Below are 24,830 nucleotides of genomic sequence, written 5' to 3'. Positions count from 1 at the left end.
ATTCTGCAGCTGGACAGACTTTGGTTTGAACACCAGCTGCTGGCCCATCTACTAGATTTATAACCTTTGGGAAAGTCAATGTCATCAAACCTTGATCCCTTTACCTGTAAAACTTTGATAATATCAACTTCCCAAGGTTCTTGTTAAGGATTAAGTGAGAAGTCACAAGTAATACAGGGTAATAAACTGTACAGAGTAAAGCTCTCAAGCCATGCAGTCAACATCATTACTATGTCTAACACTGTGCTATGCATGAGCTTACAAGAGGAGATAAAGAACATGACGTTTCCATTCTAGTTAGGAAGAAAGACATGCATAATGATGGTTTTTAAGTTACTTACATTATTAATTAAAAGCAAGACAACATGACACAAATCCAATTCTTAAAGTTACCTTTATGTTCAGCATCAGGAAATGTTGTGTGATTATGAATATTGTAGGAAAACGAGATGGTGTCGATGAAATAATCAGGAGCATGTTTGGTGAAGTTTACAATCCAAGAAAAACCAGATCCAAATTGCACTGCTATTCTGGGACCATTCTGCTCATCTCCACAAGTGCTTCCCTCATATGTCACATTGCTTAGGTCTGAAATGTTTACCGTTTTCTAGTAGAAAGAGAAATTTAGGGGTGAGGAACAGGTTACAGTGAACACCAAACATGGGGAGACTAGCTGGGTGTGCCACTTCAGTCTATGTCACACATTCTTCATGGCCAGGTTGCCCTTTGCCTGGTGTTCCCCATAAATTAGTCTCAGATTTTCAGCTACACTTCAGTCCCCTGTATGTCTAAAGAGAAAAGGAAAACTGTCCTGATCTATTGTTCTCTAGCTGATTTTGTTTGTTTGTTTGGCAGTGCTGGGGATGGAACCCTCAGCCACATACATGTTCACCACTGAGCTTTACCTGCAGCTCCTCAGCTGATTTTTTTCAATTAGGCTTTAAAGTAGGTAGAACCTTAACAAAAGAAAATAAGACAAAAGGGTTAAGAATAAATTCCCCAAAAGGAAGATTTTAATATCAAGCTATTTTTTAAAAAGGGCAAGCTTTAGGGGCTGGGGCTATAACTCAGTGGTAAAGCACGTGTGAAGCATGGGTTTGATCCTCTGCACCAAATAAAAATAAATAAAGATATTTTAAAAAAAGATTTTAAAAAGGGCAAGCTTTAATTCTAGCATATTTTAAATATATTACAGAGGTAATTAGACCTGAATATCATGTAGCTTCAGATCATTTGCACTTAACCATCTCTAAGAAAAACTCTCTAAAGAACTAATTGATTAAACTGAGCACAGTGGTGCACGCCTGTAATCCCAGACACTCAGGAGGCTGAGACAAGAGGATCCCAGGTTCAAAGCCAGCCTCAGCAACAGTGAGGTGCTAAGCAACTCAGTAAGACCCTGTCTCTAAATAAAATACAAAATAGGGCTGCAGATGTGGCTCAGTGGTTGAGTGCCCCTGAGTTCAATCCCTGGTACCAAAAAAAAAAAAAAGAACTAATTGATTAGAAGAAATATGAATTCCAACACTAAACAGAATACCTACAAGAGTCTACAAGAGTATAATGTTAAAAAATACTCCAGAGAGTTTAAGTGTTAGGTCAGTTAACATGAAACCTTATTTGTATAAATGTACTTAAGGAATAAAAAAGGAGTCAGAATTAAATTTCTTCTATAAAACTAAAATATTTACTTACATAAGTTTTGTTTGTAGTTTCATACGTTACTGTGAAATTCATCTGCCACTTCGCATAAAGGCAAGTAGCATTTGATGAATCTGTCAAATTACATTCCAAGGCATGAGACTGGTCAGCTCCTGTATTTATTGAAAAAAAATTTAATTATACTACTATATATACATATAGATATATGTATATACACACACATATATATAAAATAAAACAAGTTCTAGGTACTACTTAAGTTCAACCAGCTCTAAAATGAAACAAAGTATTTTTAAATATATATAGTATCCTGGTGATTGCTTTGCTTTATAAATTTTTAATAGAAGTAGCATTTCCAGGCTGGGGATATAGCTCTGTTGGTAGAGTGCTTGCCTCGCATGCACAAGGCCCTGGATTCAGTCCCCAATACCACAAACACACACACAAAAAAGTAGCATTTCCCTTCCCAGAGAATGGTTGCTAGACTTGGGATGCTTGAGTACAGACTGGTGATATTCACCTTCTGCCTCCTAATAATCATTTCCATATTCATCTGTGCACCTTGCTAGTTCTGTCTTAGGCAATTATAGTTTGCCTTTTGGGGGATTTTGAAGTAAATGAAGTAAGGGGAAGCCTCTGAAGGGGATGTTGAATTCCTGCTTCTCTCAAATCAGCTGGTGAAATTTTCTCTGCAATAATGATAGACTCCATGCTCCATAGTCTGTTGCAAGCTACATGCCCTAGGGCACACAGATCTCTTCCCAAATGATTTGATTCTGATGTGATTTAGATATGGGATAGCTCTTCTAAGCTATTGTATGACCAAAAGAAGGAGTAATGCAAAGGCCTGTTAGATTCATAAAAAGGTTAATCTTTATAAATGTGGAGTTCATCACTTTCACTTTAAAATGGAAAGGTCTGATAAATCTTTTGACATGACCTCAAAATTACTTCCTAAATTCTCAATCTGCTATTTGCTACTTTTTTTTTCCTTTTTCTGCAGTGCTGGGGATGGGACCCAGGGCCTCACGCATGACAGGCAAGTGCTCTACCACTGAACTGCACCCCTACCATATGCATCTTCTTTAGGCAGAAAAAAACTTGCAGAGCCATTGATAAAGAAAGGGTTTGGGAATTTTCAGCCAACAGCTAACTTTCTCTAATCTTCATAGAAACATTCCCTGCTAAACTGAAGAGCCCAAGGCCTCAAATTACTAATGCAGAAAGGGGAAATATTCCAGGCAAACACACCTGTAGCGTAAATAGTGGGCAACCATTTGAAGATTTTTTTTCTTCACTGTCTCACACATTACCCAAGGGGTAACCTATTTCTTATTAAAATGGCTACACACCCTTTAGTGACAGCTGAGCAATCCAGTGTCATCTACAGGTAGGGACATGTTCTAGACCAGAGAGAATAAAATCCTCAGAGGAATACCAAGAAGGCATGCCTCAGCAATAGCTTTCAAGCTGTATACAAAAGCCTACCGTCATGCTCAGGAAACCTGGCTGCCTTAGCAAGCCCAAATAGTATGCCAAAGCTTGTGGTTACTGACTGTGACTAAATGTATTGGCTTAGGCTCAAAAAGACTTGTGAGACCCAAATAGGTTTTCTATCCACTCTCTTTTTTTATGTTATCCCTTTGTTTTTTTGTTGTTGTTGTTTACCCTGCATACCCTGCAGCCCAAAGTGCTGGTAATTACGATCTTTTCTAATCATCTGTAGGTTTGTTTTTCATATGTTCTCTCTCTCTGTCTACATTGAAGTCCCTCACCTTTCAGCCATCCTGCATCCCTAGGATAAATCCCACTTGAGCATGATGAATGACCTTTTTGATATGTTGTTGGATTTGCTTTGCAGGTATTTTATTGAGAATTTCTGCATCTATGCTCATTAGCAATATTGTTTTCCTTTTTTGTTGTGTTCTAGGAGTAGAATGGTGGTTACCAGAGGCTGTGTTAAACAGCCTCTGGTGTGTTAAACAATGGGTACTAAGTTACAGTTAGATAGAAGTAAGAAGCTCTGGTCTGCTGCTGCATAGTAGGGGAACTATAGACAACAATAATATACTGCATGTTAAAAGAAGCTAGAAGAAATTATTTTGAGCTTTCATCATAAAAAAACAATAGGTGTTTAAGGAGATAGATATGTTTAACCTGAGGCTGGGCATGGTAGTGCATGCTAGCGGAGGCAGGAGGATCAAAGCCAGCCTCAACAAGTTAGTAAGGACCTAAGCAACTAAATAAAATACAAAAAAGGGATGGGGATGTGGCTTAGTGGTTAAGTGCACTTGGGTCCAATCCCTAGTACCAAAAAAAAAAAAATGTTTAACCTGATTTAAACATTATACAATCTATACATGTATGAAAACATCACATGGTAGTCCATTATGTTTTATGTTTGCTAAATAAAATAAAAAATAAATAATTTAGCACATTCTTCTCATATTCATAGCATTCAAAGCTATTAAAAATAAACAATGGGCTGGGATTATGGCTCAGAGGTAGTACGCTCACCTAGCATATGTGAAGCACTGGGTTCGATCCTCAGCACCAAATAAATATAAAACAAAGACATCGTGTCCACCAAAAAAAAAATAATAACCAAGAATGGCTGGGGCTGTAGCTCAGGGGTAAAGTGCTTGCCTTGCATGTGTGAGGCACTGGGTTCAATACTCAGCACTGCATAAAAAATAAATAAAAATACTGTGTGTTCATCTACAACTAAATAAATATTTTAAAAAACAAGCAAGAAAAACATCTCATGTATTAATCATCTTCTGTAAAAAGATATTAGAGTAACAGAAAATTATGTAAAATAGTAATAGGATCAAGCTATCCTGAGGTGGGAAAATTGAAGCTTTCTGAAGCAGAAGACACAGGTTGAGGTTCACATTTATCACCTGAAATAAAATTCAAGTTAGTCTATCTAACCTGGGGGCCCATGACAAAGAAAAGAGAAATGTGCCCAAGAGACCCAACACACAGTTTCAATCCTTTCACACCTTTCTCTGAAAGAATGATTTTTTTCACTCTTGTTCTCCATCTCCAACTGCACAGGAATCATTTTTTGCACAAATATCCATCATCTCAAACTTAATAATTCCAAAACTAAAACACATTCTTCTTACTTTTTCCTCCAAACAGGCTTCCTCTAAGTGAAAGGCAGGGCCAGGCACTTGGGCTCAGGACTCAGGCATTTGAGGAAACAGCTTCTAGCTTCAAATTCTCTCTTAAATCCAATATTTGCCTTTTATTTCTACTCCCAATCTACTACTCCACTCCTAAATTATTTATAGATGCCTCCTAGCTGCCCCTGAAAGTGCTGCCAGATTTCCTGAGGTGGGAAAATTGAAGCTTTCTGAAGCAGAAGACACAGGTTGAGGTTAGTCCTTAAATACAATTTAGTCCTTAAATACAATTTCCTCTCAGAACATTCTCCGGTTCAAAACTTTTTACTGCTTCCAAAATTCCCATATTAAATTTAAATTCCTCTGCCTGACTTTCAAAGCAATCCTTAATCCTGTCACACCCTATTTCTTCAATGTCTCTCACACCACTTTCCCAGAACACACCCTTTAATCCAGTTAAACCTGTTTCCCCTGGACCCAAATATCTTAACTCCATTCAACTTCTACCCCTAGGCTTCTATTGTTTCTAACACTTGAAATCTACTTTATTCTGCTGACTTAAATGTTCACCTCAAAGATGTTCCTCTTTTTGGCTGCCCAAAATCTGAAACAGCTTCTTCCCCCACAACCTGGTTATAATTTTTGATCAATATCACTGCCAACTATAGAATCTGAAAACATTGGATACTTGCTTTCCCAGCTTCCCTTACAGCAAGAAGAACTTATGTTAGGCTCTATCTAACCAAAGGTATATATACACACACAAAGAAGCCTAAGAATGGAGCCAGGAATGGAAGAAGTACCCTGGGGGCCAGGGAGTAGCTGCAGCTGGATCAAGTGCCCCAGCAACAACAATGTAGCAGTGGCCAGTGGTGCAATGTGAAATTTCAGCTTAGTGGTGGTGGTAGTGCAATTCAGTGGTATGACTTAAGGTCATCCATCAGGCTTTGGGATGTATAGCCAGGAACTCCAGTATTCTGAGTTACATAACATCTTACTGATATGTAACATATATACAGAAAAGTATACAACATAACATATGTAAGGAAAAAGCATATAGCTCAAAGAATTTTCACAAATTGAACCCTCAGGTGTCAAGGAATAGAATATTACAAATACAGTCATCCCTCAGTATCTGAGGGAACTGACTGGTTCCAGGACTCTAAGGATACCAAAATCCTTGGATGTTCAAGGCTCAAATAAAATGGTGTATAATTTGCATATAACCTAGACATCCTCCATATCCTCTAAATCATGCCTAGATTACTTATAATATCTAACAACATGGAAATATTATGTAAATGGCTGTTATACTGTATTGTTTAGAAAACAAGAACAAAAGTCTATTCACTATGGATATAATTTTCCCCTAATATTTCAGATCTACAATTGGTTGAATCTCTAGATATGGATCCCACACATAAGGAGGGCCAACTGTACTCTCAAAGTTATTATTCCCCTCCTGAGAATAACTACCACACTGACTTCTAACAGTAAAGACTTGCTTTTCAACTTGATGTAAATGGAATCATTCACTATGCTCTCTTCTGTGTCTGGCTTCTTTTACTCAATATTATGTTTTGTGAGATTCACCCATGTTGTACATAATTATAGTTTATTCAATGTTACTGCTGCATAGCTTTTCCTTCCCTCCCTCCCTCTTTCCCTCCCTCGCTCCCTTCTTTCCTTCCTTCCTTCCTTCCTTCCTTCTTTCCTTCCTTTCAGTACCAGGAATTGAATCCAGGGGTGCTTAACCAGTAGCCACATCCCTATACCTTTTTTTAATTTTTATTTTGAGATAGGGTCTCACTAAATGGCTTAGGACCTTGCTAAACTGCTGAGGCAGACCTTGAACTTGCAATCCTCCTGCCTCAGGGATTACAGATATGTGCTACCACACCCTGCTCTACACAGCTTTTGATGTGCTACTCATCTATGTTATTGCTGATGGACATTTGGATAGCTTCCAGTTTAGTTATATTACAAATGCTGCTGTAAACATTCTTGAATGTACCAGTAAATACGTGCATGTGTATGTGTGTGTGTGTGTGTGTGTGTGTGTGTGTGTGTGTGTGTGTGTGTTTGTGAGTACATGTTGGGTATATATCTATGAATAAAACTATAGGGTCAAAGGGCATGCAATGTCCCAGTATCTTTGTAATAAATTAATTTACTTTCTGCCTAGAATCAATCAGATTTTATTTCTCTTGCTTGAAATCAAGAACCTAGACTGATATGCCATCCATTATTTCAGTAGCCACTGTTTCCACAAAGCTTTCTTGACTATAAAAGCCCTGGAGGAACAGTCATAATGCTTATCCCCACTTTTCAGTATATTTTACACTATCCTAAATTACTCAAAGTTATTTTACGCTGGTTAATCCTGACTTTCTTACTGTCAAAAGCTCCAAAACAGCAGTTTTCAACTGTTACTTTACAGCAAGCTAGTGTGCCATGGAAAATTATACTATATAGCAAATATTTCATAACTAATAAAAAGTACCAAAGTTTATGAATGATATATATTGGTAGATTCAAGACTCCCTTTTGATAGTGTTTCTCTTGCTCATTTGAATTATAATATGCTCTCTTAATCAGATAATCTTATCTATGCCACTGCCCCTAGGAGTGTGCCTTTTAAATGAATGTCATCTATCATGTGTGTCATGAGGGAAGAGATGAGGTGTATTACTTTTCTTCTATCTCCTACCATTCCTACTAGTGCTGAATACATATTAGATTTTCAATAAATACTGATTTATTACATCAAGGTGAAAATACCCAGCAATAAAGACCTGAAATACAACTTAATCTGATTATAGGAAAGCTAATCCTTTAGCACTTCCAAATTATGAACCTATTAGTCTTCTGGAAACTCCCTCAAACCTCATGTCAGTTTTCTCCTCAATAAATTCTGACATGGATTTCAAGCTAGGAAAAATGCTTTTTACACAATGTAAGTTTATGGGTGAAACACTTTGGCAAAAAGTCCCCACATTGCCATTTCTATCCTTATTGCTATGCTTGATATAGGAATAGCCAAATCATTTTTGCTTAAAAGGCTTTATGACATTAAAAAGCCACAGCTGAGACTGGGCATAGTGGCACATGCCTATAATTCCAGTGTGACTGGGGAAACTGAGACAGAAGGATGAGGATTGGGAGTTCAAAGCCACCCTCAGCAAAAGCGAGGTGCTAAGCAACTCAGTGAGACCCTGCCTCTAAATAAAATACAAAATAGGGCTGAGGATGTGGCTTAGTGGTCAAGCACCTCTGGATTAAGTACCTCTGGTGATCCAACTTAGCTGTGAGAATAGTAGTTCATATTTCTCTAGCAGGTTATCGTTTCAGAGCTAAGAGAACTTTGCCAAACAAGAAGTTAGACATTCCAGGTTACAAGTCTCACTTCTAGTAAACAATACCTAAAGGAACCCTTCCCAGTTTTTAGGCTTGTGTTTATTTTCATCATTTTAAGTTACAGACTCTTATACTCAACTTTATCCGTTCAGAATGAATATTAGCAAAAAGTTCTTTAAAAAAAAAAAAGGACTTAGAGGCATACCAAACCTATTGACTCTTTCTTTTGGTTTCCCCATAGGTTTAAGTCGATTAATTATTCCTCATTTACAATTTCTAATATAGGTTTACTTGCTACATTCAGCTGCTTATAGTCTTGCTTTCTGGAAAGTCTCTTAAAATGGAAAAGTAATAATATGCTTTTTAAGCTACAAATGTTGGACATATGAAAAGGAACATTAAAAATTAATAAAAATATGGTTTTAACCTACAAAATGACTTAATTTTTTAAGGTCAGACAGTGGGTAAGGAAACGAAATTCAACTCTATTCAACTAATGGAAACTGCTTATTGCTGAGCAGTGTTTGGCAGACCTCCAGCATTGTTTTGCAATGCACAGCAGGACACCAACAAGTACTTATAAAATAATTTTGGGATCTGAGGGGATCTCTGATCACTTCAATATGAAATTATGATCAGAGAACTTTTGTCACTATACAAGGAAGAGCAGCCTTCCCACACCACCAAGGGACACTTAAGTTAGCTCCAGTGCTGTGAAAGATAATCCTTGGTTATAGACAAAGTCCACCAAGGATATAGGGGAAGAAAGCTGTACACTTGGGAATAGCTAACTATTTCTAATCCTAGTAAATGTGGTAATCACTAACAAATGAACTAATGACAAGTATGTCCTTTCAATTATCTCTATTACAGCTAGAATAATTTTGACAAAACCTTGAAGTCAAAGTTATGTTAAACAAAATGTGGTAAGGCTGCAGAAAAATTTCAGCACTTGCATTCTCTTTTATAGATGCTTCCAAAAGGGGAAATATTAGCTCCTTGTGAAAACCTAACTCTCACCAGGCACAGTGGTGCATGCCTGTAATCGCAGCAGCTCAGGAGGCTGAAGGAGGAGAATCACAAGTTCAAAGCCAGCCTTAGCAACTTAGCAAGACTCTGTCTCAAAATAAAATATTAAAAAGGGCTGGGGATGTGGCTCAGTGGTTAAGTGCCCCTGGGTTCAATACCCCCAAAAAACAAACCAAAACAAAAAAATACCTTTCAGCTGGTACACAGTAGAGCATGCCTATAATCCCAGTGGCTCAGGAGGCTGAGGCAGGAGAAATGCAAGTTCAAAGCCAGTCTCAGCAAAAGCAAGGCAAAAAGCAACTCAGTAAGACTCTGTCTCTAAATAAAGTACAAAAAATAGGGCTGGGGATGTGGCTCAGTGGTTGAGTGCCCTTGTACCCCTCTCCCTGAAAAAAAAAAATCACCAAGAACTTTCTAGTTCTCCATATCAACCTTCATGACTATGCAGGTAGATCTAAAGGAGCACAAGAAAGAGACTAGCATTATTAGATAGGATTATACTTTAGTAACTTAGTCTATAATTACTTGTATGCTTAAAAATTTATTTTGAAGTTCTCAATCCAAAGACTCAAAAGAACTTATTGCAAAGATCATCTAAAGTTTACAGAAAAAAGATCAAAGTTGGTCTAGTTCACCATCATATTTACCAGTGCCCACCAATGAATACCCTCAACAAGAATTTACTGAGGGTTAACCATGTACCAGACCTGGTGCTAGCTAGGCCTTGGGAAATAGCCTTACGTAATACAGTCTCTGCTCTCCAAAACTAATACCCATAAAAGAGATTGACTAGAACTAGGAGGAGAAAAGGAACAGAAAATAGGCCAGTGTTAATAACCTAAGAGTTTTAGAAAGACAAGATTTATTCTTTTTCCCCCAAATGGTTACCTGTCTGGCCTCCTTCTAACACCTAGGCCTCTGCCCAAATGTGACTCAACAACAGATGGCCCTCTGACAACACAATATTAATACAAATCATTTCCCATCACCCACCCCTCTCATCTGTTCATTCTCCTTCTTCATTATCTGCTTTATTTTCTTCACAGTGTTCATCACTATCTGGAATCATATTATTTACACATTGGACTCTGTTCCTCTACTAAAATATAAGTCCCACAAGAGCAGGACCTCATGTGTCTTGTCTACTGCTCCCTCCCTTTCACCTAGTATAGTGGCTAGTGCACAACAGGCATTCAAAAAACATTTGTGGAGGGCTGGGATTGTGACTTAGAGGTAGAGCGCTTGCCTAGCATGTGTGAGGCACTGGGTTTGATTCTCAGCACCACATACAAATAAATAAAATAAAAAATGTCATCAACAACTAATAAAAAATATTTTAAAAAAACATTTGTAGAATGGAGGTGCTCCCACCAGTGAAGTATACACTAAGGATATTTATAGATTTTTCTCACCCAGAAGAGCATCAATTCTCAAAGAAAGCTTGACTCAACCCTGAGAAAAACAGAAGTCAAGCTAGTTATGAGAATCAATAACCAGTGAAAAATTCTGAAATCTCTGATTTGGAAACAAAGGAAACAATTAAGCAATGGTGCTAGGAAAGTATTTTCATGCACTGCCCTTTTTATAATGACTCTAAGTTACATAGTTTGTTTCCAGAATGTTCTCTGATCAGTTATCATTCATTCAAATAAAGATCAACATAACTGAATTTCTATGAAAAAGATCAATACATAGACTAAGAATTATTTTTCAGTCTTATTGTAAAACAACTTTTTTTGCTTTTTTCCCACAGTGCTAGGGATGGAACCCAAGGCCTCATGCATATCAAGCAAGTGCTCTACCACTGAGATACATTTCCAAGTCCTAAAGTAGCTATTTTTAAAAGGCTTCTGATAGAGCTGGTATAGTTATAAAGTTACAAAGTAAAATTGGCAGCTAGTACACCAATGCTAATGAGACTATAAATTCAGGACAAACTCTCCTACAATGGTACCCTCTATAGTACCCTGATATAACACTAGATACATAGTAAGTGCTTTACTAATATTTATTTATTGAGTTATCAAGAACTTATTCTTGGTATCCATTTTGGTATAGAAAAATAATGTACAAAACCCATCAAATAAGTAAAGACTTGCCAAATTCTTAACAGAAAAAAGTACATGGAAGGGCTTTGAGCTCCACACTGAACCAAAAGCTGTAAGAAAAAAAGCAGCTGTACAGAAAGATATTTACCATTGCATCCTGGAACCCTTAAAAATGGGATTTAGCTACATTATAACTTTTACTGCTCCAGATAGTGTTCTAAACTTGGGAGGTGGAGGGAATCAATCTTGGAAATGTTCCAAGAGGATGAATCCAGTTAGTCCTAATCAATAAATGGCAAACTAGCAGATGAGCTGATGGGTTCTTTTATGTGCTTCTTTTTGCCTGTTTATTTTCTGCAGTGAGCAGCACCGCTTTCGTAAAAACAAAACAAAAAAAGCTTTCATTAAAAAAAAATTAATGACTTGAAAGCCAACAAGTAGGACAACTATTACTTTTTTTCTCCCTTTCTCTAAACAATAACCATGTTGTTTTTGTGCACAGATTCAACTGGCAGGGAACCTCTGATTACCAGATGTCATGGTCAGATGTGTTCTAGTCACTGATAAGGTGCTTTCTATTGTAAACAAGGAACTCTTAGGGTCAGTTAGCCCTCAGTAAGGGCTTTGCAGTACAGCTAAGGCTTCAAATTAAGTGTTCAAGCAAAGCGTCATGGTCCCATTTCAAAAGTGCTAGGAGTCTCCTGCACCCTATGACCAGCTGGACTAGATCAAGGATTTGCAAATATTCTGGTTTCAGGAACATTTTACTTTCTTATCCATGGAGACCTCACAAAGATTTGGATTATGTGAATTATAACTATCAGTATTCACTGTAATAGAAATTAAAATTGAGAATTAAATAATACACAAGAACATTAGAGCCATCAGGATGGTGATATCACACATTTTGGTAGCCTCTGGAAAACTCCACTGTACCCTGGTGAAAAGGCAAGAGTGAAAAGGACAAACACCTTCTTAGTATTATTCTGAAAAGTTTTGATTTCAGAGACCCCCAGGAAAGGTCCTTGAGAATGACTGGATTAGATAAGCAAGATTCCTTCTGATGCTATGATTCTGAAGCAGGGTTTCTCAACCTGGACACTATTAACACTTTGAAGCAGACAATTCTTTGTTGAGAAGGGCTGCCCCGTGCCTATAGGAAATTTAGCAGCATATTTGGCCTCTATCCACCAGATGCCAAAAGCAATCCCCCAGTTGTGACAACCAAAAATATCTCCAGATATTGCCAAATATCCCCTGGTGGAAAACCCACTCTTTCAGGGTGTTGATTTTATTCTACTAAAATTTGAATTACAAAATGTTTACCTCTCATTGCCTTCTCAGACCTCCAAATAGGTCTATTTCTTTCCCACTCCCATCTGGGTCTGTTCCTTCTTTTCTTTCAAGTCACAAACAGAAAGAGTCAGTGGGTAACAAGCTCCGTACAGATCAGGTCAGGAAGAGCCATTCTGATCAAAGTGCACGTTTAGGCATTAAAGCTGTTAAGGGCCCAAGGTCTATTGGGGCACAGCACTATCAGCTAACATTCATTCACCCAGACATTCTTAGGACCTGATAACAACCCAAATTACCTACCCTTTCCTCCAAAAAAGAGGTAGCAGAATAATTCAGTGATGGGGAGGAAGAAAACAAGAGATTCTGAGAGCAAAAAGGTAGTATACAAAACTTAGATACACAACCACCAAAACCTCTCATCTGGGAAGCTTTCCCAACTGAAGCATCTGGGGATTTTTTGATCAGGGTCTGGCTGGGAGGAAGTAGCAAAACTAATAGAAAATTGACATTCGCAACACCCCCAAGTCGGATATTCATTCCCCACCAAAGTCCTCACCCATCCTTTGAGTCTTGGTCCAAGTTTTCTCTCCTGAAAATTGCCCCCAACCAACCTACGTCCCTTTACCCTTAAAACTCTGAGAAGCAAACACCAAATCCAGTATCATTCCTCATGTCTTCACTCACCCTTTACTCCACAACCTCAAATTCCAACCTACAAAACCCCTAGCTCCCTGCCCTCCAGCTCTACTTTCCTCTCTTCTCCCCACCCAAACTTCCCTGCCGCCCCACAGCCTGGCTGCCAGCTATTTCACGTAGGTACAGTGTCTTCCCTCCCAATCTCCTTTCTCACCGTATAGTTTTTCCACCATCTTCAAAAGTCTTCCCTGATCCTTGGAAACCAAGAATCCCCTAATTTTCTTTGCCGCCCCAGAATTTGCATGTACCGCCCTCCAGTGCTCACTCCTCAGTGTCTTCCCTAAGTTACACTTTCTACCCCGACCTCCTCCACTCTTCACTCTTTCCTGCCTGCTCCCTTGACGTCCACCCCCTACCCCTACTTGCCCCTTGTTACCCTCATGGGCCCTTATTCCCCGCCATTCTCGGTCAGGCCTTCTCTAGGTCACTGCTCCTCTCCCAGGGGCAACTGCCACCGCCCAGTGTCAGCTGCTGAGCTTCTCAGCTCCCTCCCCCTCAGTCCAGCCTTTCAGGTTGTGGCCTTTGAACCTGCGCCCCGGGCCCAAGCTGAGAAACTAATCTCAAGGGCCCGGACAACTCACCCAGGACGAGACAGAGCAGCAGAAGCCCGGAGCCTGAAAGCCAGGAGGGACGGAAGTACACCATGATCCTACAGGGCTGGAGGCGGCGGTGACAACAAGGGCAGCAACACCAGCGAAACGGCTCACTGGACCTGGGGACAGCGCACGGGTGACCACCGACCACAGCGCTGTGAGAGCCAAGAATCGCCGCTTCAGCCCGAGTCATAAGACCAGGGGCGGGGCTCTTTCTTGCGTTCAGCCAATCCCCACGCTTGAAAGCGGCGAGAGGGGTGGTGATGTAGGGGCTGGTGGGCGGGGCGACCACGCCCTGGCTTTTTGGTTCACAACCGTTCTTGAGTTCCTAGGAGATTTGCGCGGACGGTATTTTCCAAAGCTAAGGAGAGAGAATGAACTTTTGAGGACTGTAGATAAGAGATTATTTCTGTTCTGGCTCTTTAAGGAAGAAAAAGACATTTACTTACAAAAAGCAGTGTTAGGCATACAAAATAATATATGATTATTCTTTAAACGCTGTTGTTAACTATGTAGTTTATACTAGTAGATGGGCCAGGAAGCTAGGGGGTAGTATGGAGTCACTGACCACCAGAGGAGGACGTGGTCTTACAGTTCACCAAGTTACAACACCCTGTTTTTCGGATGGGGAAACTGAACTCAGAAAGAGGAACTGTCTTTTTTTTTCCCCCTTTCTTTCTTTCTTTCTTTCTTTCTTTCTTTCTTCCTTTTTTTTTTTTTTTTTGTACCGGGAATTGAACCCAGGGACACTTAATCACTGAGCCACATCCTCAGCCCTATTTTGTATTTTATTTAGAGACAGGGTCTTCACTGAGTTACTCAGCATCTTGCTTCTGCTGAGACTGGCTTTGAAGTTGCGATTCTCCTGCCTCAGCCTCCAGAGCTTCTAGGATTGCAGGCAAGCACCACCACACCCAGCTTGGGAACTGCCTTTTTTTAAATACAGGAAGAAAAAAAAATGAGAGACATAGAAGGATTAAGGGTTAGAATTAATTAAGATCACTCACATAGGGTTGGGGTTGTGGCTCAGCGGTAGAGTGCTCACTTAAGCACGTGCTAGGCCCTGGGTTCGATCCTCAGCACCACATAAAAATAAAGATACTGTGTCCAACTACAGCTAAAAAATTTTAAAAAGATCATTCATATTATTACCTAAATAGACCTGTTAACATTCTATACATGTATTCTGTAATGGTATATTTGCCAAGTGAAAAGACAAAACCTAAGGCAACAGATCAAAGCATTCGAACACCCTAAAAATCTCAAGTTGGAATAAAATGCTGATTCTCAAATGTTAGTCTTCAAAAGAATCATCTCAGTGTTTTTAAAAACAACTGATACCAGTACCTCATTTCCCAGAGATTCTGAAATAGAAAATCTATGGTAGGCCTACATATCTGTTATTTACTTTTTCTTCCCCCCTCCTTTTTTTTTTTTTTTTTTGGACTGGGAATTGAACCCAGTAGCACTTTTCCACTGACCTACATCTCCAGTCCTTTTTTATTAAAACTGAATACCAATTTTTTTATATCTTCATTTTATTTATTTATTTTTATGTGGTGATGAGGATCTAACTCAGTGCCTCACATGTGCTAGGCAAGGACTCTACCACTGAGCCACAACTCCAACCCCTCCAGTCCTTTTTGCTTTTCATTTTGAGACAAGGTCTAAACTGCTAAATTATAGAATAACTTGCTAAATTGCTGAGGCTGGCCTCTAACTTGCAATCCCCTTGTCTCAGCCTCCAGACTAGCTGGGAAGGCATCCTTCACCACACAAGGAAAAATCTGATATTATCTTTAAACAAACACTGTCTTCATGTTGTTGTCCTTGGGCCACACTTTGCAAAACACTAAAATACAACTTCAAAATCCTCTAGTTCAGGAGATCTTCACCTGGGGTCTGTAAATGTGCTTGGTCATAGATTTGGAATGTGGGAAGGCTCTTCAGTGAATTCAGTGAATTCCTAGAATTTACATGTGACATTTATGTATGTGTATTTTTCTGGGGAACTTTATAGCTTTAACTAATGGAACCTGTGACTCCCCACCCTAGTCCTCACTCTCACCCAAATGTTAAGAACCACTGATGGGGGCTGGGGGTATAGTTCAGTTGGTAGAGTGCTTGTCTGGCAAGCATAAGGCCCTGGGTTCAATCCCCAGCATCAAAAAAAAAAAAAAAACACACCACTGATCTGTCTATACTATCATTTACTTTAACTTAGTTAACTCCTGAAAGTGAGAATACTGTGATGGGGAAACTAACTCATGAGCAAGTGACTTGCCCAACACAGGCTAATATACACTCATTATTAGTCATTGCTTTAAGCAAGATGTCGTTTGACTGCCTCGCCATCAATAAGATTCAGCTAGAGCTGTGCTGAATCAAAGAACACATGACTGAGGTGAGCCCTCAGAAGTTGCCCCACCAATCCTTACTGATGGACTCTGGCCCTTCTCTCTCAAAGCAAGTTGCATAACTTTAATATTCAGCAAAACTCTATGTTCTAGAGGAAAAGACAAAAGAGCCTAGTGGAAAGAGTATTAGATTCGCTGAGAGCTGGGTATGAGACACCACTTACTAGAAGCGTAACCTTGGGAAAATTGCTCCATCTCTTTAAGCTTCTCTATCCTTATCTATAAAATGAAATAATAAGACTAGAACTGTGGTTCTCAATCCTGGCTACACATTGGAATCACTTGTGGAGCTTTAAAATAGAGATGCCTCTTGGTCCCATCCTTTGAGATCCTGATTTGATTGCTCTGGAGTCAGAACACAGCATGGTAATCTCAAAACCCTCAAAGGCAGCTAGGAACAGTGGTGCAGCCCTGTAATCCCAGTGACTCAAGAGACTGACACAGGAGGATCACCAGTGAGGCCCGCCTCAGCCACTTAGACCATGTCTCAAAATGAAAAGTAAAAAGGACTGGGGATGTAGTTCAATGGTAAAGCTTTACCATTCCAGGGTTCTATATAAGTAAACACTCATTTATTTATTTAAAATATAAGGAACTAGGTGTCTCAAGCAGTCAGATACCTGGTTTAATATATTGCTGCCCTTTATCTCTTGTAAATGTTATCAAATTTACAAAAGAGGGGGCTCGGGATGCAGCTTAGTGATAGAGTACTTGCCTAGAACAGTTTTTGAAAAGGAACTCAGTAAAATATGAGCAGTCTCATTAGGTAAGAATTCAACTCAAACAAAAACAAAATTCTGTTTCTCTGCAATAAGGCTGGGCACAGTGGCACATGGCTGTAATCCCAATAAATTGGGAGGTTGAGACTGAAGATCACAAGTTCAAAGCCAGCCTCAGCAAACTCAATGAGGCCCTAAGCAACTTAGCAAGACCCTGTCTCTAAATAAAAAATAAAAAGGCCTGGGGTTGTAGCTAGTGGTTAAGTACCCCTGGGTTCAGTCTCTATGCCACCCCACCCGCCACCGCCCCCCCCCCGAAAAAAAATTGACTGGGATATGTGCCCTCATGAGATAGACTGATGTTTTTGGACATGGTAGACATTTTGTCAGAATAAATAGGCTAAAAATTCTCAAATCTTTGTTGGGTCTGAGTTTCATATTCACAATTGTTTAATGCTTTACCCTTGAAACACTCAGATTTTTCACTTTCTGCATGTCATTACCCTGCCCCAGGTTAAAGGAATTTTTCCTGGGCTTTCTGTGGTAGAGGAAGATCTACACATGGGACCAAGGTCCATGTTTGAGTAATTTGGATAGCTTCTCTCTTATGCAAGTTTCACATCTGTTCACTCGCTTGCTGATACTGCTGTATCCAAAGCACTTCCATGTGCTTTTTGGCCATACCTCATACCTTTTCAGTGCACAAAACTCCTCAGCAGGCCTGCCTCAACCACTATATGACTCTTTTAAGTAACTTTGAGCATTCATGACCAAAGAATTTTGGACCAAAGAGTAGGGGATCACTGACAAACTCTTCCTTAAATGTCAAGGCACTGAATAGTGTAAGAAATGTTGAGCCTATTGGATTTTGGAAATGATAGACAATAAAATGTAGGGATGGGAAAAAGAAATGAACTTAAAGGTGCAGAGATTAAAACTGGAAAAATGATGAACACATTAAATAAACAAGTGGCTGTGAGAGAATAGTGTCATCTACTTGCTACCATGTGATCTTTATTTTTTTAAATTTCATTCTCTCTTTTTTAATGTTCTCATCCTCCTTTTAATTTATCTTACACTCTCTCTTCCCTTTCTTTTTTAGCATTTTCTCCTTTTCTGGATAATGCCTTCAGGCTGTGACAGTGTGGTGAACACTCAAATCCTACAGAGACATGGGGTGGAGGGGTTGCCAACCCTTGAGCTGGAGCTCTCTGGGAAAATGGAAGTATGCCATTTTGCTTTTGCATTTGTTTTCCCCAGAAGGATTCTCTTTAACCTCCCCTGGGAAAACATCCGAGCTAATCAGCTAAAATGACATGTTTCTCACCTTTGAGCCTGCATTACAATCACCTGAAGGACCCCACTGCAAATCTGAGCAGGAGAGGAGAGCATTAGAATCTGCTTTTTTAGCAACTTCCCAGGTGACCCAGACACTGCTGGACTGGTGACCACACTCTGAACCCTGGGATCCTGAACTCGTCAGGGATTCCCTGTCCTTGGTGGATGTGATTAAGAAGTGGGGAAGGGAAGGAAAAGAGGATTGGGGGAAGAAGGAAGGAAAAGGAGATAGGGAATAGGGGGGATCATGAACTGAAATTGAATTCCATGCACATATAAATTTGTCATAAAAACCCAAAACTATGTATAACCATAAAGCTCTAATAAAAAGTGGGGGATTTATATTAATTTCTGCAGTATTTATATTTGTATAACAAAAGGATTGTTTTTATAATAATGATTTTTAAATTAGCTAAGGCAAATCATTTTAAAAATCAAATAATTTTGGAAAGTATGTGTGCTAGAAACGTAGTTCAGTGGTTGATCACTTGTTTATCATGTATGAGGCTCTGGGCTCAATCCTCAGCACCAAAAATAAAAATATAGAAACAAGTATAAAATTCATGTATAACCAGAGGAATGAAAAGCTGTGTTCCATTTATGTAAAAAATAAAATTAAATAAATTTTAAAAAGAAATAAGTATAAAATCAAAAGAAAACACCATTTCCCATTCCTTGCATCCCATTCCCTCTCCTCAAAGCAACAACTGTTAACATCTTCCTTTATGTACTCTTTGGAAAAAACGTATGCACACACCAGCTTTTTTTTTTTTAAAGAGAATTTTAACATTTATTTATTTTTTCTTGGTTCTTGGCGGACGCAACATCTTTGTTTGTATGTGGTGCTGAGGATCGAACCCGGGCCGCACGCATGCTAGGCGAGCGCGTTACCGCTTGAGCCACATCCCCAGCCCCAACACACACCAGCTTTTTATCCTTTTTAAAATTAGACAAATACGAGCATGTTAATATTGCTTAGTTATTTGCTTTTCTCACTTAGTGGCCTATCTTTAAGATGTTTTTTATAAGTCATATAGCTTTACCTCATTTTTTTTCAATCACAGTGCTGGTGATTGAATCCATGGGCCTTAGCACTTACTAGAAAGGGCTCTACCACTGAGCCACATCCCCAGCCCCTTCTACCTCATTCTTTTAAATGGCTGCATAATCTTTATTTGTATAGCTCTACTATAATTTATTTTAAAAATATTCTACCCCCCCCAACAAATCCCTACATCTAGGCCTATCTGCAGCATCACCATGTGGTTAGTATAAAAATTGTATCACAGAACTGCACCATTATATTAATTTTTTTGGTTTATTTTTGGTTTTGTTTACTTGAGATAGAATCTTGCCATGTTGCCCAGGCTGGCCTTGAACTCCTAGACTCAAGTGATTCTCCTGCCTCAGCCCTCTGAGTACCTGGAACCTCAGCACCCAACTCACCACCATTTTATTTTATAGGATTTTTTTGTACCAGAAATTGAACCCAGAGGTGCTTAGCCACTGAGCCTCACCCCACACCTTTTTTTGTATTTTATTTAGAGACAGGGTCTCACTGAGTTGGTTAGTGCCTTGCTGTTGCTGAGGCTGGCTTTTAGTTCTTGATCCTCCTGCCTCAGCCTGCCCAGCAACTGAGATTATAGGCAAGTGTCACCATGCTTGGCAGAAAACAGAGGGCTGGGGTTGTGGCTCAGTGGTAAAATGCTTGCCTAGCACAAGTCAGGCACTGGGTTCGATTCCCCTGTAGCACATTAAAAAAATAAAGCTATATAAACAAAATAAAGGTATCATGTCCATCTATAACTAAAAATGCTCTCTGAGTAAATGGAGGTATGCCATTTTTCATTTGTTTTCCCCAGAAGGATTTTCTTTAACCTCCCCTGGTAAACATCTGAGCTAATCTGCTAGAATGACATGTTTCTCGCCTTTGAGACTACATTACAGTCACCTGAAGGGCCCCACTGCGAATTTGAGCAAGAGAGGAGAGCATTAGAATCTGCTTTTTTAGCAACTTCCCAGGTTGGGGGGGGGGCAACAGAAGTTAAAGTGTATAAAGTCTCTGGAATTATAGATGTGGGTCACTGAGCCCCAGCTATTTTATAGGGAATTTTAAGTAACCATTGAGATTTATGTCAGAATTTTAGAAATTGGAGATGTACCACAAGATAAACATTGTTGATATCAGCAGAGCAAAGCAGGATATAGCAGTTCTGATGCTGAACTAGATTTCTGGAACCCATTCAGCCATCCAATTATCATGCAACCTTAGGAAAACTATTTCATGTCTTTTGTGCATCTGATGGACCTTCCACACACAAATTAAGACACCCATGTTGACCTGAAAGTCATTCTTACCCTTCATATTTTATAATTCTTTTTATATAAATGTAATTCATGTTGGATGAAGAACATTTTAAAGACACTGTTAGATATAAAAAATAAAAATAAAATTAAAACAACCTGTAGTCCTACTTCTGCTGAGCACATTCCTTCTCCTCCCACCTTCTCCCCACCAAGCTGAATCCTGTTCCTCCTTCAGGCAACATGACTTTTGGCAGAGAAAGCCTCGTTAACCAGCCAAGATCAAGTCCAGAGATTTAGACTATGTGTTCTCCAATGTGTTGGATGTTGCTCAGGTAATTTTCCTTCACTGATGCAGACTCTGTAGCAGTTGTGAGCTTCTTTTTTTTTTTTTTACTTTCTTAAACTTTATTTTATTAGTTTACTTTTTTAATGTGGTGCTGAGGATTGAACCCAGTGCCTCACATGTGCTAGGCAAGTGTTCTACCACTGAGCCACAACCTCAGCCCAACTGTGAGCTTCTGTAGGGAAGAGAGTGTTGTCATTTTTTTCACTAATCTATTCTCATAGTAAGTGATCACTAAATGTTTTTTGAATTATTGAATACATAGAAAACATGAGAATAGGTTCTGGCTTTTGGAGACCATATGATCTCAGTGCTGAGCAGGTGAAAGGATCTTCCCAGCTTATTTCCCAGGCTTTTATTTTTTTCCATTTGTGTCACATTAGGGAAAGTGGCAGGATATGTGCTTTTTTTCCCACTATCCTAGTCAGCTGCTGTTGGCGAAGTTCTGACTTCCACTTTGACCACTTCCACTTTCTCCTTAGCTATGTGTTTGTCTCTTTCTGAGCTTTTCTTTCTTTTTTTCTCTTCCTTTCTTTCTTTCCCTCCCTCCCTCCCTCCTTCCTTCCTTCCTTCCCCCCCCCTCTCTCTCTCTCTTTCTCTCCAGGGATTGAACCCAGGGGTGCTTAACCACTGAGCAACATCCCATCTCCTTTTTATACTTTATTTAGAGACAGGGTCTCACTAAGTGGCTTAGGGCCTCACTAAATTGCTGAGGCTGGCTTTGAATTTCAGACCCTCCTGCCTCAGCCACCCAGACCACTGGGATTACATGTGTGCGTCCCTGTGCCCGGCTATTTCTTTTTTATTTTTTAATTTTTTTAATTGGTTGTTCACAACATTACAAAGCTCTTGACATATCTTATTTCATACATTAGATTGAAGTGGGTTATGAACTCCCATTTTTACCCCAGATACAGATTGGAGAATCACATTGGTTACACATCCACATTTTTACATAATGCCCTATTAGTAACTGTTGTATTCTGCTACCTTTCCTATCCTCTACTATCCCCCCTCCCCTCCCCTCCCATCTTCTCTCTCTACCCCCATCTACTGTAATTCATTACTCTCCTTGTTTTTTCCCTTTCCCCTCACTTCCTCTTATATGTAATTTTGTATAACAATGAGGGTCTCCTTCCATTTCCATGCAATTTCCCTTTTCTCTCCCTTTCCCTCCCACCTCATGTCTCTGTTTAATGTTAATCTTTTCCTCCTGCTCTTCCTCCCTGCTCTGTTCTTAGTTGCTCTCATTATATCAAAGAAGACATTTGGCATTTGTTTTTTAGGGATTGGCTAGCTTCACTTAGCATAATCTGCTCTAATGCCATCCATTTCCCTGCAAATTCCATGATTTTGTCATTTTTTAGTGCAGAGTAATACTTCATTGTGTATAAATGCCACATTTTTTTTTATCCATTCATCTATTGAAGGGCATCTGGGTTGGTTCCACAGTCTAGCTATTGTGCATTGTGCTACTATGAACATCGATGTGGCAGTATCCCTGTAGTACGCTCTTTTACAGTCTTCAGGGAATAGTCTGAGAAGGGCAATAGCTGGGTCAAATGGTGGTTCCATTCCCAGCTTTCCCAGGAATCTCCATACTGCTTTCCAAATTGGCCTCAACAATTTGCAGTCCCACCAGCAATGTACAAGAGTACCCTTTTCCCCACATCCTCACCAGCATTTGTTGTTGTTTGACTTCATAATGGCTGCCAATCTTACTGGAGTGAGATGGTATCTTAGGGTGGTTTTGATTTGCATTTCTCTGACTGCTAGAGATGGTGAGCATTTTTTCATGTACTTGTTGATTGATTGTATGTCCTCCTCTGAGAAGTGTCTGTTCAGGTCCTTGGCCCATTTGTTGATTGGGTTATTTGTTATCTTATTGTTTAATTTTTTGAGTTCTTTGTATACTCTGGATATTAGGGCTCTATCTGAAGTGTGAGGAGTAAAAAATTGTTCCCATGATGTAGGCTCCCTATTTACCTCTCTTATTGTTTCTCTTGCTGAGAAAAATCTTTTTAGTTTGAGTAACTCCCATTTATTTATTCTTGTTATTAACTCTTGGGCTATGGGTGTCCTATTAAGGAATTTGGAGCCTGACCCCACAATATGTAGATCGGAGCCAACTTTTTCTTCTATCAGATGCAGAGTCTCTGATTTGATATCTAGCTCCTTGATCCATTTTGAGTTAACTTTTGTGCATGGCGAGATAAAGGGATTCAGTTTCATTTTGTTGCATATGGATTTCCAGTTTTCCCAGCTCCATTTGATGGAGATGCTATCCTTCCTCCATTGCATGCTTTTAGCCCCTTTATCAAATATAAGATAGTTGTAATTTTGTGGATTAGTCTCTGTGTCCTCTATTCTGTACCATTGGTCCACCCACCTGTTTTGGTACCAGTACCATGCTGTTTTTGTTACTATTGCTCTGTAGTATAGTTTGAAATCTGGTATCGCTATGCTGCCTGATTCACACTTCCTGCTTAGAGTTGCTTTTGCTATTCTGGGTCTTTTATTTTTCCGTATGAATTTCATGATTGCTTTATCTATTTCTACAAGAAATGCCATTGGGATTTTGATTGGCATTGCATTCTGGCTATTTCTTTCTCTATGTCATTTATGCTATTTCTCTTTCTTTCAAACACACACACACACACACACACACACACACACACACACACACCACACCACACCACCCCTACTCAGCTCTCCACTGTGATTTCCATATGCTCTTTCCGCTCAATACATTATAAAAAAGAATAATCCCAAGACATTATGAGCTGTCAAACTCCAAAATGATGCATTGCTTAAGAAATAATGGAAATAATATCATATTCTTCTCTTCCTTTGCAGTAGGGGTTTGGAGGAGAGATGTCAGATTCAGAATTTCTTACCTCACCCTTAATGACACTATTTTTAAAAATATTTTTACTTGTAGATGGACATAATAACTTTATTTCATTTATTTATTTTGATGTGGTGCTGAGGATTGAACCCAGTGCCTCACATGTGATAGATAAGTGCTCTAAGCTACAACCCCAGCCCCTTAATGATACTGTTAATAATGACAATAACCTTTCTCTGCAAGTGTGACTGAAAAGGTTGCAGGCAGCCCTTTGGTATAAGATGGCAGCCACTTGTTGCAGATTTTTTTTTTTTTTTGGTACCAGGGATTGAACTCAGGGGCACTTGACCACTGAGCCACATCCCCAGCTCTATTTTGTATTTTATTTAGAGACAGGGGTTCACTGAGTTGCTTAGGGCCTTGCTAAGTTGCTGAGTCTAGCTTTGAACTGGTGATCCTCCTGTCTCAGCCTCCTGAGCAGCTGGGATTACAGTCATGTGCCATGTGTCCGGCCTTATTTATTTCCTTTTCCAGATGACTGATCATGTAAATATTTGGTGGTTTTGCAAGAAGACAGTGCATCCAGCCAATCCCTTTATTAAGGATTTAATAGAATGTAATAAAAATAACTCATCAGAATATCATGTGGAGCACCTTAAATGAATACAATTTTCATTTGCCAATTATACCTCAGAAAAAGCTGAAAGAATTGCTTTCTTCTTTTCAAAAATATACTAATATATTTTGATACATTGTGTTATAAATTATATGCCATCAATTAATTTTCCTATGACAAATAAAGTAGCATATTGCACACAGAAACAAAAATAAATAAATACAGCTCAGTTGATTGATTTTAAATATTGCTCAGGGATTTATTTTACCCTCTAATTAAGTGTTTCTTAATCTGGGGTCCAGAGATAAAATTTAGGGTTCTATGAACATTTTCATGTCCACAGTCTCTAACTGAAATTTAGCACTTCCTTCAACTATTACAGTGGACGATTAACCAAAATGAAATTTTCAGTATGTGTGATTTGCTAGCA

At 39.2% G+C, this 24,830-nt stretch overlaps 1 protein-coding gene and 1 long non-coding RNA gene across 4 annotated transcripts in view; both read right to left on the bottom strand.

Annotated features, from left to right (window-relative positions):
- The window catches only part of Lamp2 (lysosomal associated membrane protein 2), a 64,513-nt gene that overhangs the window by 22,327 nt on the left and 17,356 nt on the right, over window positions 1-24,830 (bottom strand). For all 3 annotated transcript variants that reach the window (XM_021722386.3, XM_078034319.1, XM_005319353.5), the window contains exons 2-4: window positions 13,801-14,173; window positions 1,696-1,814; window positions 394-607 (exon numbers count right to left, since the gene is read on the bottom strand). In XM_021722386.3, the coding sequence (XP_021578061.1) occupies window positions 394-607; window positions 1,696-1,814; window positions 13,801-14,005 (538 nt within the window). In that variant the 5' untranslated portion in view covers window positions 14,006-14,173. The remainder of the gene's footprint in view (window positions 1-393; window positions 608-1,695; window positions 1,815-13,800; window positions 14,174-24,830) is intronic.
- LOC144371696 (uncharacterized) lies at window positions 4,908-13,791 on the bottom strand. The gene is made up of 2 exons (XR_013431693.1): window positions 13,596-13,791; window positions 4,908-5,023 (listed from the first exon to the last, which is right to left on the bottom strand). It is a non-coding gene; the product is annotated as an uncharacterized LOC144371696 (long non-coding RNA).

The sequence above is a fragment of the Ictidomys tridecemlineatus genome, chromosome X (genome assembly GCF_052094955.1).
Source record: "Ictidomys tridecemlineatus isolate mIctTri1 chromosome X, mIctTri1.hap1, whole genome shotgun sequence".
In the NCBI taxonomy this organism is placed as follows: Eukaryota; Metazoa; Chordata; class Mammalia; order Rodentia; family Sciuridae; genus Ictidomys; species Ictidomys tridecemlineatus.
The sequence above is the reverse complement of the archived record's forward strand: the minus strand, read 5'-3'. Positions and strand labels throughout refer to the sequence as shown.